Raw genomic sequence first — 14,564 nt, forward strand, 5'->3', positions numbered from 1 at the left:
GACATGGTGAACGTGTTGTTTGAGTGTCAACATATATGTCAACTTCTGGTCAAATCCGCGCTCGCTTCAACCCGAAACTGGCGGCGCGAAATGGCGGTACGTGAGTTATGGGGAATCATCGTGCGTAAGGTGAACATACTCATCCACAACCTGATTACCCGGTATAATTTGGATGAATTGATCGTGCATATGCAACCTTTCAACCCCAACCACTTCCCCAACAACCTGACCAACGACCCCACCAGCAACCTATGCGACAATCTCAACACCCGTTACCTACCCCTCTTCATCGCCATGAACTTGGTCGGTCTCCCCTTCCTTGACCTTCCCCCGGACCTCCCCCGCACCCTCATCGAGGACCACCCCCTCGTCCCCTATTCCCCACACCAAGTGGACCGCCTGCTCACCTTCACTGCGGCCCACTACTGCCACACGAGGACCACATTCACGGTCCACCCCCACATGCTGTCCCGCCTCCCCCCGCGGGGCTGGGGAACCCTCTACCACAAGGCCACACACGTCCGCCACATCCAGGACCTGTGGAAGGACCACACGAGGTGTGGGTTATGTGTGGGTATAGTACCCACCCACCACACCCACGTGTATGTGGTTGACGGCTGCAACCACGCCTTCTGTGATACCTGCATGGCTGCCATGTTGCTCCCCGGCAGGCGAGGTCCTCGCCTCTCATCTTGGTGAGCTTATACTGTATGTTAGGGTGGTGACTTTAGTGAGGGTGGTGACTTTAATCATGGATAGTGTTATCAGGACAGACTTAGTATAGTAAAACGGTGTCAGCGTTGCTTAGGCCGTATGACCTTTAGCCGATTCTGAACATTGTAGAATATTCACAGCTTGCTGCGGTCTCGAACACGCCACTTACAGCTTTATCCTCATCTATTTAATGTCGATTGTCATCTTATCTTCCCACCTCCAATGTTCATATCTCCCCCTCCCCATACGACTCTGTCCCGGCCCTGCTACGACTCTGTCCCAGCACTGCTATGACTCTGTCCCGGCCCTGCTACGACTCTCTCCCGGCCCTGCTACAACTCTGTCCCAGCACTGCTATGACTCTGTCCTGGCCCTGATACGACTCTGTCCGGACCCTGCTACGACTCTGTCCCGGCCCTGTTACAACCCTATCCCAGCCCTGTTACAACTCTATCCGAGCATTTTTACGACCCTATCCCGGCCGTGAACGACCCTTTCGCGGCTGTGTACGATACTTTCCCGACCTTGTTACGACCCATTCATGTCCCTGCCATGGCTCTGTCCTAGCCACAGTACGGCTCTGTCATGACCCTGCTATTGCCCTGTTTCGACTCTGTTATGGCCCTGTTGCGACCTTGTTCCGACTCTGTTCGGACTCGGTTTCGTCTTGTTATGGGCTCGTTGCGGTGTACTTTAATATAAGTAAAACTCATCGGACTCCTTTCTTAAGACTTGTCTTATTGTCTGAGAAGGATTCAAGACCATTACGGCAAATGCGAATTAATACAACCTTTTTTTTTGGTTTTCACTGCTTCTAAATGGAACATTTTCGACAATTTTTAATATTAAAGTAAAATTTTAAAACGTTTTTACCCTGACATGCCTAATTTTTTTCTTTTTGACTGACGAAAAAGTGCTACCTTTTGATGAGTGTATTTTTACCCTTTTAACCTGGTTTAATTTGCAATATATATAAAAATATTTCATTGAAAAAATTGTTAATTTTTCAGATATTATAACTTGACAAATTGTCTAGATAATTAGTTGAGAGCTAACTTTAACTAACCATTAATTAGGCAGTTAATGGGATAATGTGCAGCAGCTATTGTAAGATAAAGCTGCTATACATAACATATAACACAGCATCTGTGTACCTGGCACACAACTATACAGCAGCTGTGTACTTAGCCAGCCTTGAGACCTTGCCAAGTCGGACAGAGGCTTAGCTGTAACTGCAGCAACTGTAACTGCAGCAACTGTAACTGCAGCAACTGTAACTGCAGCAACTGTAACTGCAGCAGTTGTAACTGCAGCAGCTGTAACTGTTTCAGTTGTATCTGCAGCAATTTTAACATCCCCTCATCAGGATATCCCTTATCGTGATATCCCCCAATCGTGATTTCCCTTTATCATGATACCACTAAATTTATTATAAAACAAGTGTAATTCAAACCGAAATCGACTTTTTTCATCTTAATTTGAAACTGCGCCGTGTTTTGGAGTCCTACGAAAATTTAAATTTGTGACAAATCAAAATCTATGTATTTATATTAATAATGTTTTGATGACAGAAGAAAGCTATATCTATATTCCTATAATCATACTATATTGATTTAATTACCGTTATAAGGCATGTTTTATACCAAATTATATAAAACCTTGTTAATTATAACAGAAAGATATATTTTATTTGATATAATTACAGGTTTACCTATTTCTCTATGCACTAGCAACATGGCATTGGAATAGGTTCACTTATTTCACTATTTAAGGACGCGGTGCACATTATCTTGGGCTCGCTTATTTATAGACGGTTTGGTCTACCCTCTGCCAGCCGACCAATCACAGCGCGACTTGTTTGCAACTGATAGCCAAAGCATCGTGCGTCTGGCAGGCGTCACCCTCATTCTGTTTGTTTATATATTCTCGTTCTTTTTTTAGTCTTTCACGGAATTTAATGAGTTTAAATTGCGAAAAATTAGTTTAAATTGCGAATATTTTCGTAACAATGACTCATGAACTGCTTATCTTATATCTTTTGCGATAAATGGAGAAAATATTTCTACCAATATGTCGTACGTTTTAATGTTAACTTTTAATCCACACTCCTAAAAGTTCTCACCGATAACTTTACGCACGTCTAGAACTTGAACCTCAATGGCGTCAAGTTTATCTAGACTTTATATTTACTGATATGCCATTATCGCCCTTATCGTTTTTTATATCGATTCCGTTGACCTCAGCGGGAATTGGTAGCTGGCAACTCTGGCGCGGCAGACCCAACTGGCTTGGCGGTCCCCCGTCAGTTGGGTCTCAGTGCTGGTCGAGTGAGGTTGGTGTCGCGACCACCCTTCTTTTCTGCTTACTTCTCTAGCAAACACAAACCACAATGGCCGGCGACGAAGGTGATTTTTGTTCATTTAAGATGTGAAACAGCGTTGAAAATTACGTATATTTCATCTTAATTCCATTCATGAGAAATGAGCCGTATTTAAAATTTCATATATGCCAGATATGAATGAAATTTCAAGTTATTCCGAATTTTCTTAGTTAAAATTTTTCTGTTCATTAACTCAAAAACATGAATTATCGAGTCTTTTTACACGGTTTCTTTTTATTTTCCTTATTGCCATTTATCCGTCGTTTGTATGTACGTTCTTCTTATCATTTATCATTTAAATTAATTAGTTTTAAAGTCAATAATCGTGCAATATATAAAAGAATTACATATATTAAATAGATTACAAATTACATTATAATAATTTTTTAAAAAGAGTATTTTCAGTTACCAAGTTTATTGATATATTATTTCTTACACTTTGTGTAAACAGATAATCTATCGAATAAATATATTAATTAGATCAATTAATAAAACTAATTGCATTCACAACAGACTACTGCGTACTATATAATCTTGAATTTAGGCGTCATGGATATTCATGAAATAAGAATGAATGTGATCAATCATTCATTATAGATAATGAATGATTGATTACATTCATTACTGCCTGCATTCATATATTCATTCACAAGCACTTCCCTCTTTAAATAAATTTCGTTTAATACATATTTTATTAAAAATTATTATTTAACACTTAGAATCCGCGAATTTAATCTTAACTTAATTTATAAAAAAAATCGGAAAATTTTAATTACATATCATCGGAAAATTTTTTCATTTATTCAACTTTCTCAAAACGCGCAGTACGGTTGACTTATCACACAAATAAATGAATGAGTTACTGTCAAATAGTGACGCACTTTCTAAGAATTCAGCGTGTGCAGTGAGAGCGGACGTAGCACAGATACGCCCTTTTGCCGGGCCAAACTGAGTCTGGATGACTCACATAATTTTGGACAAAGCCTTAATTTTCTTCTCTGAGTGTACGCATTATAAAAAGTAAGGTTTCACTAATAATAATTACGCCGTAGATCTACATTATTTTTAATTAGTAAATGGAAAATTAATTATTCTATCAGGACCTCACTAATTTAAATCTTTATCGAAAATATATTATAAGGGGGTTATAGGGGTTATATTTAAGTTGGGTTATTTGTTTATACCCCTAGTTGGGTTAAATATAATAAAAAATAAGTAATATATGATAATTATTATATTTTTATTATTATTTAACATATAAAATATGATATATACACCGTAAAGAAACACATCATCTGATGGAGTCTGTTTAGCCAACGTTGCCAGAGTTACAATGATACTAAATTAATTTATCATATATCTCCAAGAATTCTCAGACGAATTCGGAAAGAAATCTTGGACGAATTCTGAACAAATTCTTGGACCAATTTGTTAAACTATTGGACGAATTCGGTAAATTCTTGGACGAATTCGGTAAACTATTGGACGAATTCGGTAAATTCTTGGACGAATTCGGAACAAATTATTGGATGAATTCGTAATAAATTCTTGGACGAATTCTATACGAATGCCTGAACACGAAACTAAATCAGCTCTGCCGGGATACTTGAATGTTGGTAGCATAATCCGTAGACTTTGCCTAGAAGTCGAAATTTTTGTATAAATGTTAACGAAATCCGAATCATTTTTTAAATTTAGTCCATGGATATTGGCATCGAAATTATTTTATTAGAGGATTATTTTATGAAATTGAAATTCTGAACAGTAGCAGTGACATTTGTGATTTTTTCTGAAATAAAATTAATTTTTTAGAGGTACATTGGAATCCGGATAAATTTCATTTAGAATTATTATTGTTGGCAGCAAAATTCATCAGAGAAAAAACTTATTAAATTTTCGGTTAACACTCAAATAAATTTTGTCATGAAAACAAACTCACCTTTCGTCATTCATTATTCATTTTTAATTATATGTATGATTTCTTTACTGCACATTTTTCACATATTTATTCACTAAATTCCACGTGTACATTTAAGGACTCGACTAAGAAGTGAAAAAATGTTATATTTTGAGAGCAGCCATGTGATTGGCTGGCATGTGCACGGCTTTGTATGCCTCCCGCTGATTGGTCAGAGCCTTGCAGCTGTTGTTTCAAGCCACGTGAGTGGCTAATTATTTTTAGGATTGGATTGTGGTCACCAACTTCAACCAAGTTCACTGATTAAAAACTAATAAAAAATCTGAGAAATCAATAACGGTTGTTCACTGTCCTCGAATTCCACTTATCATCATGTCACCTAATTTCAAGTTTTTATACTATTTTCAGTTTAGGTTCCTTTTTATAATTTTCAATTAATCATAGCTAATTTTGATAAGATATGTTGAAATTTATTAGATTTATTGGCAAGTATTTTCTTCTTCTCCCATCAACTTTAATAACTTTTTGTATATGAAAGTAGAAAACTTATTCACCAGCATAATATTTTAAATTTATTTAATTTCAAAGTTAATAAACTGTTTAATCTTTTACATTAAAAAAATAATTTTAAAATGCCACTTGAATTCTGAAAACTTTTCATCTGAATTTTTATCTCGGTTGCTGTGTAATCATATTATTTTAATTCTAGAAATTCTGTCCTTATTTAAGTAATTAATATATTATTCCATATAATAACTACATTTCATCTATTTTAGATCATCTTTTAATTTATCACCGAGCAAATATCTTACTCAGATTTTTTTCCTACGAAGCTCTTTAATTGACAGCAAATGAAAATTTTTGGGGGGATAACTCAATTATTGAAAAATATGAATTAGGTATAGAAATAAATTCATATAATTAGGAAGGATTAACTACACAAACAATTAGCTCATCCCTTTAATTATTCGCCGTAATTTTCCTTGTAATTATGTAAGTTTTTATTTGTGATTAATTTAATGTTTACTATTTAATATTTGAAAAAATCAACATGTATTAATTTTTACTTTTTAGTTATTTTCTATGTGGTTGTCTGGGTTCGGATTTGTATCGACACATTATTTAATTTGTTGTTTTTCTTCTTTATTTAATTATTTTATTTTTCAGGGTTTGGAGAATTCTTCTTTTTGTGTGATTTTATGCCCGATATTTTTTTCGTGTTTCAGGTTTGTCAGCGCCAATTTCTTTTGGTGTGAATTTTCCTAATGACGAGACTGGAAAAACTGAGAAGTATTTTGCGAAATTTGAAATTCATATAAAAATAATTTCAGCATTTATATATAAATGTTGATATAAAGGTATTTATATACATTTTGATAAACCAATCCTGTGTTAATGTTTGTAATTATCTAATCCGCTACAATCAATTACTTAATCCACTGCAAACTGTCTTTTAAATAAATTTCATAAAAATACTTTTCAGTTGATGTCCCCCTTTATTATTATGTTCATCAATTATAAATCATTAAAATAGCTATATGATCGACATGATTAATTTTGATGCGACTCCACCAATAAAATAGCGATCTACAGAGTACACAATGGGATCTACGATCTACACAATACCGATCCACACAATACACAACAATATTCATGTACGGACTAATACCATACAGGCAAATGACGTCGAAGAAAATGGCATTTCAACATCAGTTGCTAGCCGGAAGCTCATCAGTACGCTGGTAAATAATACCAGCGGATATTTTTTCAAAATTTCAAAATCAACGTTTCTTAAAAACGTTGATTACGAGTTGATTTCGTTTATGCAACGTTTTATCAACGTTATTTCAACGTCTGATGCTTTGCGGGTAAGAGCGTCTACACATATAGTACGCTCCGTATTATATCACAATCACATATTACAGTATTTGATTGTGAAACAACGACATCGATCGTCACCTACTCTGCTTCGGATGACGTCATTCGGTTCTGCAGAAAATCCTTCGCCATGCAGAAAATCCTTCGTTCTGCAGACAGCCTTTCAACGGTTTAGGCCGCCATCTTGACCCATTTCCTTCTACAAACAACCGTTATGGCCACCATCTTGAATCCTGGACAGCAATCAATTCGAAATTTTTTTATTCAATCATCCAAAAAAATGGTCGTCATCCTTTTCAATCAATCTAATTTTTGTGCTGCAGATAATCGAGCTCTCCAATTCTTTACAATCCCATGGATTTTTATAAATTGTTTCTCCTTTATTGTTTTTTCTCCACAGATGAATTTCTTTCGACTTTCTTCGCGTACATATCCATTTTTAAACCCTATTTCCTACGAACGATCTCTTTTTACATTTTTCTACTTCAGTTTTTCTCATCCAACGAGCATTCGGCATTGCAGAAGACAATTTAAAGCACCGCTGTCTTGTTTAATGCACAGCCATCTTGTTTAATGCTCCGCCATCTTGCTTAATTCACCGCCATCTTGTTCAATGCATCGCCATCTTGTTTAATACATCGTCATCTTGTATGATACTTTTTGATTTTTATTTTATTTAGTTTTGAAGACCAAACCACATGAATGATTTTATTGAGAGTGTCAAAGAGCGAACTTCAGTCAGAGGTACCACTTTTCATTCCTAAGGAACACTTCTCTTAAACTTCCTCATTTCTGACCATTAAAGAGAAAAAGAAGAAGAAGAAGCCCAAGAAGGGTGCCGCCGAAGAGGCACCTCCCCCAGAACCTGCTCCCGCGGAACCGGAACCCGCTCCGGCACCGGCGCCGGCACCTGTTGAAGGTGATACCGATGACTGGCTCAGCGCCGCTACAGCAGAGGAACCTGCACCTGCATCCGACGGTCATTATTACTACGCGACTGTGTGCCGCATCATCAACTAGTTCCAGACACAGACATATACTATGTTGATGCGCTATAGAAACTAGTTCCCGTCACACAGTACATTGGTATCAACTAGTTTCAGCCGCTTTATATATGTTGCTACGCTGGAGAAACTAGTTCCCATCACACCGGGCATTGGGCATCCAATAGTTCCAACCACGCTGATATATGTTGCTACGCTGGAGAAACTAGTTCCCATCACACAGTATGCTGATGAAAAGATGCTGATACATGCATCAACTAGTTCCCTCAAGACTCTATATTAAATGTCGATGTTTCGTGATGAGAAACAAAGTAATTTGCATGCACTTGTTCAACTAGTTCCTCCATTTCAGTGGACTGATCGTGTAACACTTATCCAACTAGGATCATTCGAACTGCATATTGATACTGCCACGAATGTAAATCATGCTCAATTCCTGGTTCTACTCCAACATCAGACTTTTCTACGCCATTAGTAACGTTAGTCACTCCCTCTACCGAAGTCAGTCCGTCGTTAGTTCCATTGCCATGTCGCCCGTGTGCTTTTGCTGTCCGTATTTTTGTTGACGTGCTCTAGTGATAGCAGTACTCTAGATTGTTCTTCTTCTAGTTGAATATTTGAACTAGTTGAATTTTCGCTGCGTAGTTTATAAGTGCTGAGACTTTGATGTTCCTCCTAGACGTATTACTACGCGCCGTTTCACTGGCGTATTATTACGCGATTCAGTATATATACTACGCGTAGTTTTGGATGGCAGCCGTCACAGCGAAGTGTGACTCAAACACAAAAGAAACGTGTGTTTTCTATAGTTAATTATGACACAAATAGCAGTTCCAAAGCTGGAAAATATCGAAGTCCTAAATTCGTATACATTAATTTTTTTCCAAATTGCTTTCAATTTAGTCTTCATCGGCAGCAATCGTCCAAAACTTTCTTTTTTACTGCTCGTATTATAATAATTATTTTTTATTGTTATTGATGTCACTGGCGCTGCAATGCTTTTTCTATGTGTATACTTTTTTCAGTTTTACGTATTTTTGCAGAATTTTTAGACTGAGTAATTTTCCATAATTTTTCGTTTTCGTAAATTTGTAGTTATTCGTGTATGTGTAGATTTGGAGTAGATGTTTTTGACGTAGAATTGAGAATAAAATATTATTTAAATTATTTAAAGTATCATATAATAAAGATAAGCTTAAAAAATAATTATAAGCATCGTCAATTAAAACATTGAACGCCGTATATATAATCCACATTGATCAAATTTAACAGTTTGCCCCGCCATGTTGGGAGACTCGCATGCTGGACGAATTGGGATCGGAATGTCCAGCGAATGTCCTCCACGCTACAGCCATAATATCCAATATATTGTTAAATAATATATTATTGAAACAGAATTTTGATAATTAATACAGACTGCATAGTTAGGTTATAGGAGAGACAGTGAATAATGTTTCACACAACACTGCTGCCACTACAGACCACACAGTTGCAAATACAGACCACACAGCTGAAACACAGATAATATAGACCATTCAGCTGCTACCACAGACCATACAGTTGCTAATTCAGACCATACAGTTGCTAATACAGACCATACAGCTGCTAATACAGACCACACAGCTGCTAATACAGACCACACATCTGCTAATACAGATCACACAGTCGCACAAGTGGTAAACGATGACCTTCGGATCAGCAGGACCTATCTAAGGATTTAAATTAATTCAAATAATATAAAATTAAACAATTCCAATAACCAACCAATTAACTCAATCTCTATCTGTAACACTGCACTGAAATTGGCTCGATATCCAACCAATTAACTGTATTTCTGACTGTAACACTGCACTGATATGGGATCAATAGCCGCCCAATCACCAGCCAATTACCGGCATTTCCAACTAATTTTTCAATTCCGCAATATTTTGATTTTTTGGGTAATTTATTTAAATATACATTGTGTAATTCGTTTCAGGATAAAATAAAAAAACCAATCGACTTCAATTTTAAAAGTTACTTTTTTATAATCCATATTTTTACATCTGATTTTTCGTACGCGAGAAAAATTTATTTTTTTATACTTTTTCATATGGATTTTTTACAGTGTTAATCTCACCTGCGGTAATTTCACACATAATTCGAATGCGTGACTCAAACATAGTATTTTTTTACTTTTTATGATCGTATTTTAATTTGATATTTGAATTTTTGCATGACCTTTTTCGATGAGAAGCTTGTGTTCTTATGTTTGTGTTGTTATGCTAACATGTTTTTTTAATTAACATTAGTTTTTGAAATTTCAATATTTATTTATGGCACTGAGCGTTGTTATTATTAATAAAGTTTGGGAAATTTATTAGAACTATTTCATTTATTTAACTTTTATTTTCGTGTATTTTCAGTCACAAGTTTCTTGTAAAATGAGGGCTAAAAAATTTATTAGCCCATTAATAGTTTCACAACTTTTCATGATAAAAAATATAATTAAAAATATTATTTCGATTTAAATTTTATTTTTCAAATAAAAAATATAATCAACTTATTCAAGCGTTTCCTATTAAAATTTTCTTTAACGAAAAGTAAGCTGAAAATGATAAGGGTAACTCAAATATTTTAAATGATAAGGGTAACTCAAATATTTTATTATCGTCCTTTTGCAATACAAACAAATCTTACTTATGTTGCATGCGCTACAGAGGCCGCCCCCGCCCCCGCTGAGGGTGAAGCCCCTCCTGAGGGAGAAGAGGCCCCCCTGGGCCAAGAAGGGGAGCTGCCCCCCCAGCCTAAGCCCAAACCTAAGTTCTTCGTGCACTGGGACCGCAGGAAGGCTAAGTTCTACGACTACAACTTCGACTACGGCACCAACTACTACTCCTCAATGGTTGGCTACGTAGACCAGAAGAACACTGGTCAGTGGACATTAGTGGTACCACTAGTAGCCCAGTGGTAGCCCAGTGGTAGCTCAGGGGTAGCCCAGTGGTAACACTAGTAGCCCAGTGGTAGCCCAGTTATAGCCCATTGGTAGCCCAACGTTAGCCCAGTTATAGCCCAGTGGTAGCTCTTTGGTAGTCCAGTTATAACCCAGTTGTAGCCCAGTAGTAGCCCAGTGGTAGCCCAGTGGTAGCCCAGTGGTATCTTAATGATGGTAGATAGCTAAGAAGTTAATAATCGAGGTTAGATTATTTACTACCTCTCGATGGTCGGCTACATATACCAGGTGAACACCGGTTAGTGGGACATTAGTGGTATCAGTAGTAGTTTAAAGATGGTAGATGAGCGAGATGGTAAGAAAATTGGTCAGGTTATGAAAACCACATGGATGAGAATTATGCAATTAGATTTTATCCTCCACCTTAATGAGATACATAGACTGCTTGTGGAAGTGAAAAGTTCGATGGAAATGAGGTTATATTGCAGGATAAAAACTATCAAATACAAAATTATTTGTGACTACAAAAGTTGTTCTCAAGATATTCCGGAGTAGATAGAAGGAATGGGGATTTGAAAATAGATATGAAGGTAGTAAATAAGGAATATTAATAAATGAATTGATAGTTTGGATATCACTTTGTATGTTCTTAACTACGTAGACTGAAAGAATTTGTGCAATATATTAATAATTAGTTGGACTAAAAACTAGAGAACTGTAGATCGGAATGTAAAAGCAGGGAGCTGTAGTATCAAAAGCATAATGCAATGAATTTTCATTTAAATTATGGAAATGCAGTGTAGAATTAAATTATGCAGTACAATGCAGTAGAATTTTCATTAAATATACATTGATGGTTTCGAATTGAACTAATATATAATCAATTATTATTTAATTAATTATTCCTTATATTCCAGCATCAAGTGGAATATTAAACTCGAATATTTAATATTCCAGTATTCCATTAAAATATTATACGTATTATAATAATTTTTCAGTTACTTATCACGTGCATTGTAAAAACATCGTGCATTGAATTGACGTGTACATATAAACTGATGGTTGATATTGTTCCAATTTGTTCCAATATTTATTATATGCATGATGTAAAGGAGCCGCTTAAATTTAAATTTGGGAAAAATTGTTTATTTTCGTTGGTGAGTGGCATTTTTTAGTTCAGTTGTCCCGTTACGAAGTGATCATGGTGAAAACTTTCTTCAGTTCCTAACTAGATTTCCTATAATATTCCTAAAACTTTAATTGTATGCAAATATTTTCTTTACTTGCCATACAATCCATCTATTTGTTTGCCGACTCTTCTCCTTCTCAGTGCAGATTTTCGTGTGATGACAGTAACTGTAGAATTCTCCTAGATTCATTTGTAGAAATGTTACTGAAAGTCGATTGAAAAGTGCAAGAATATTTATTTAACTTTGTTTCTTACAAGTTCTTCTTCATTAAATTAGAACGTATCGATGCATATGTTTCGTTTAATTAGCATGCTATATTTTTAGCTAAGTTGAGTTCATTTCTTTGACTCCTGGTATCTCTTGAGTTCTTTAGACGAAAGTTAATTTCAGTTTGAAACTTTCCCCTAGTTGTTCATGGTGTATTACCTCTTTATTTTCTAAGACTCCTGCTTCCTGTTAGGTTTCTAGACTTGAGTCAATTTCAGTTTAAATCTTTTCCATGGTGTTCGAGGTGTTCTTACTTATTTTTTTCATTTACTAACACAATGTGGGGTACGACCACAGCTTTCTCGTCTCAAGGTAGTGCCACGGTGCCCCGACGCATGGCCTTCGCCGAGAGGGGTATGTACAGCTCCCTGGAACGATCTCGCAACCCCGACCTCAAGACCCAGACTCTCCTCAACGACGTCCGAAGCTCCATCCGCAACTTCGAAAACTCCCAGAGGATCTACGCTTATGGCAGCAACCGTAAGAGGTACTAAAGAGTACCTATTTCACCACCTCTCTTTACCTGGGAAGAGTACCGGGAGGTAAAGAGATGTACTTTGCTGTCTGTGGTGGACTCAGCTGATGCCTCCTCTCACCATCGGTCCAGTCAAGCTGAAGAAGAAGTAGCAGTAAATTGATTAAGTGTTCAGGAACTTAACTTTCATCTCGGTTGACTCAATTAACATCAAAAGCCTATTTTTCTCTTCGGGATAACGGATTCATTTGCATTTTGAAAATGAATATATAATAATTGTAAACGAGATTGCACTCTTTTCTGTTAATCTGAGATACATTTAATGGAAGATCCTGGTACCATAAATACCTTTCATTCAGGATGGTCTGGTGAAACATCATAACTTTTGCACGCCGTCAAACCGAAAAGTGTTTTAAAACTTCAGCTGTTTACGATCCATATGGATAGGCAACATGTTTACACCTATTATAGGGAATATTAATAACAATTATATGCTATTATTTAATTATAACTTTACGAAGTATAACGATAATATCTTTATTGTTATAATGTTCAATTGCTAGGTCGTTTTAGTGATTCATTTCTCTTCTTCTTGTTAATTGAGGCTATTGTTTTCTTAGTTATGTCATTCCCGTGGTATTCGTTTCATGTTTAGCTTCTGTTCTTGTTATAAAAATTTTCATTACGACATACCCTACACATGCAATGGATGTATATGAGTACGTACAAACTTCCCAGCGATTTCTGGAACGCATAAACGTGTTTGAACTGCACTGGTCGCCATCTTGAATGCTATTACAACGCCATCTTGAATGTTGTTCCGACGCCATCTTGAATTTCAAAAAATAAGCGAGCCACCAACTTTCCAAAAGAATCAAGCAGGCAAAGACCTTTCTGAAGGGGACAAACTTATTCAACTTTAACTTTTCTTTCGTTTTTTGATGGAGAAAGGCACCCCAGCCCCTTTTAAAATCAACAAAACGAGGTGTTGATAATCGACTCATACACTCGAGAACAGTTGAATGTTGAAAAGTTATCTTACGGAGAATTTTTGGTCTGAAGCTTCGTCTCACTGTGAACCCAACTCGAAAGAACTACTACCCACGAACAACCATTGTATTGAGTATCTCGCGTAGAGGATTCATGAGCTCCCGACTAAGTCTTTGACATCTTTGATCTAAAAGAGAACTTTTCATATAAAATTCAATACACAAACGTTGTTTTTCTTTCCTATTAGAAATTATTTGATTAATGCTGTGCTTCATTAGAATTAAAACTGCACGCAAGCTGCGGTCACACCATAGCTTCGGCTCAAGGTCAACGGAAGGAAAGCAATGGCGACAATCATTGTCGATGGCGACAATCATCATCGCAGAGCTTTCATCCTTTTTCTTTACTGATACGATTAAATTCCAGGAAGAAACAATCCAAAAGATCAAGTAGAGCTTTCAACTTGTTAAAAGCAAACAGCCTAAAACTCCGAGCTCTAATTAGATTGTTTTCGTTCCTCAAACGAAAATTTATACAGTGAATTAAGGGTGGCGTGCACCACCTATCCCACACCTATAACCTGCTGATGGCCCCCCTACCCGTAAAGCTCTTCTTCCGCTATAGGGAACCTGGAGTCATACAGCCTCAATCTGCCATCCACTCAATGGGTACGAGTTAAAATCGAGTTTATGATAAATGTCAACTTCATATTTAAATATTTATCGAAGGAATATTAAATGTAGAGGGAAAGTTTACAAACAAAACACACTCTCCTGCATCACTCTAACAAAAATCTGGTACCGCATAAGCTTCTGC

At 36.5% G+C, this 14,564-nt stretch overlaps 1 protein-coding gene across 3 annotated transcripts; it reads left to right on the plus strand.

The window, feature by feature from the left end:
• Positions 1 to 3,007: 3,007 nt before the first annotated feature.
• On the plus strand, positions 3,008 to 13,973 carry LOC108670410 (flightin). 3 transcript variants are annotated; one of them, XM_018157880.2, is made up of 4 exons: positions 3,008 to 3,119; positions 7,696 to 7,869; positions 10,594 to 10,806; positions 12,596 to 13,973. In XM_018157880.2, the coding sequence occupies exons 1-4, from the start codon at positions 3,104 to 3,106 to the stop codon at positions 12,775 to 12,777; spliced, it is 585 nt and encodes a 194-aa protein (XP_018013369.1). In that variant the 5' UTR covers positions 3,008 to 3,103; the 3' UTR covers positions 12,778 to 13,973. The 3 variants fall into 3 exon arrangements, with proteins under 3 accessions (XP_018013369.1, XP_018013368.1, XP_018013370.1); XM_018157879.2 differs by having other exon boundaries at positions 3,009 to 3,119; positions 12,581 to 13,973; XM_018157881.2 differs by having other exon boundaries at positions 3,009 to 3,119; positions 7,696 to 7,809; positions 12,581 to 13,973.
• Positions 13,974 to 14,564: the final 591 nt, after the last annotated feature.

Source organism: Hyalella azteca, unplaced genomic scaffold (genome assembly GCF_000764305.2).
Source record: "Hyalella azteca isolate HAZT.00-mixed unplaced genomic scaffold, Hazt_2.0.2 contig1780, whole genome shotgun sequence".
Lineage (NCBI taxonomy): Eukaryota > Metazoa > Arthropoda > Malacostraca > Amphipoda > Hyalellidae > Hyalella > Hyalella azteca.

What these genes read in the sequence shown, in the direction of transcription:
- LOC108670410 (XM_018157879.2), top strand. An exon ending in ACCTGCACCTGCATCCGACG is followed by an intron (nt 7,870 to 10,593) that starts GTCATTATTACT and finishes CATGCGCTACAG; the next exon opens with AGGCCGCCCCCGCCCCCGCT. An exon ending in CGTAGACCAGAAGAACACTG is followed by an intron (nt 10,807 to 12,580) that starts GTCAGTGGACAT and finishes GTACGACCACAG; the next exon opens with CTTTCTCGTCTCAAGGTAGT.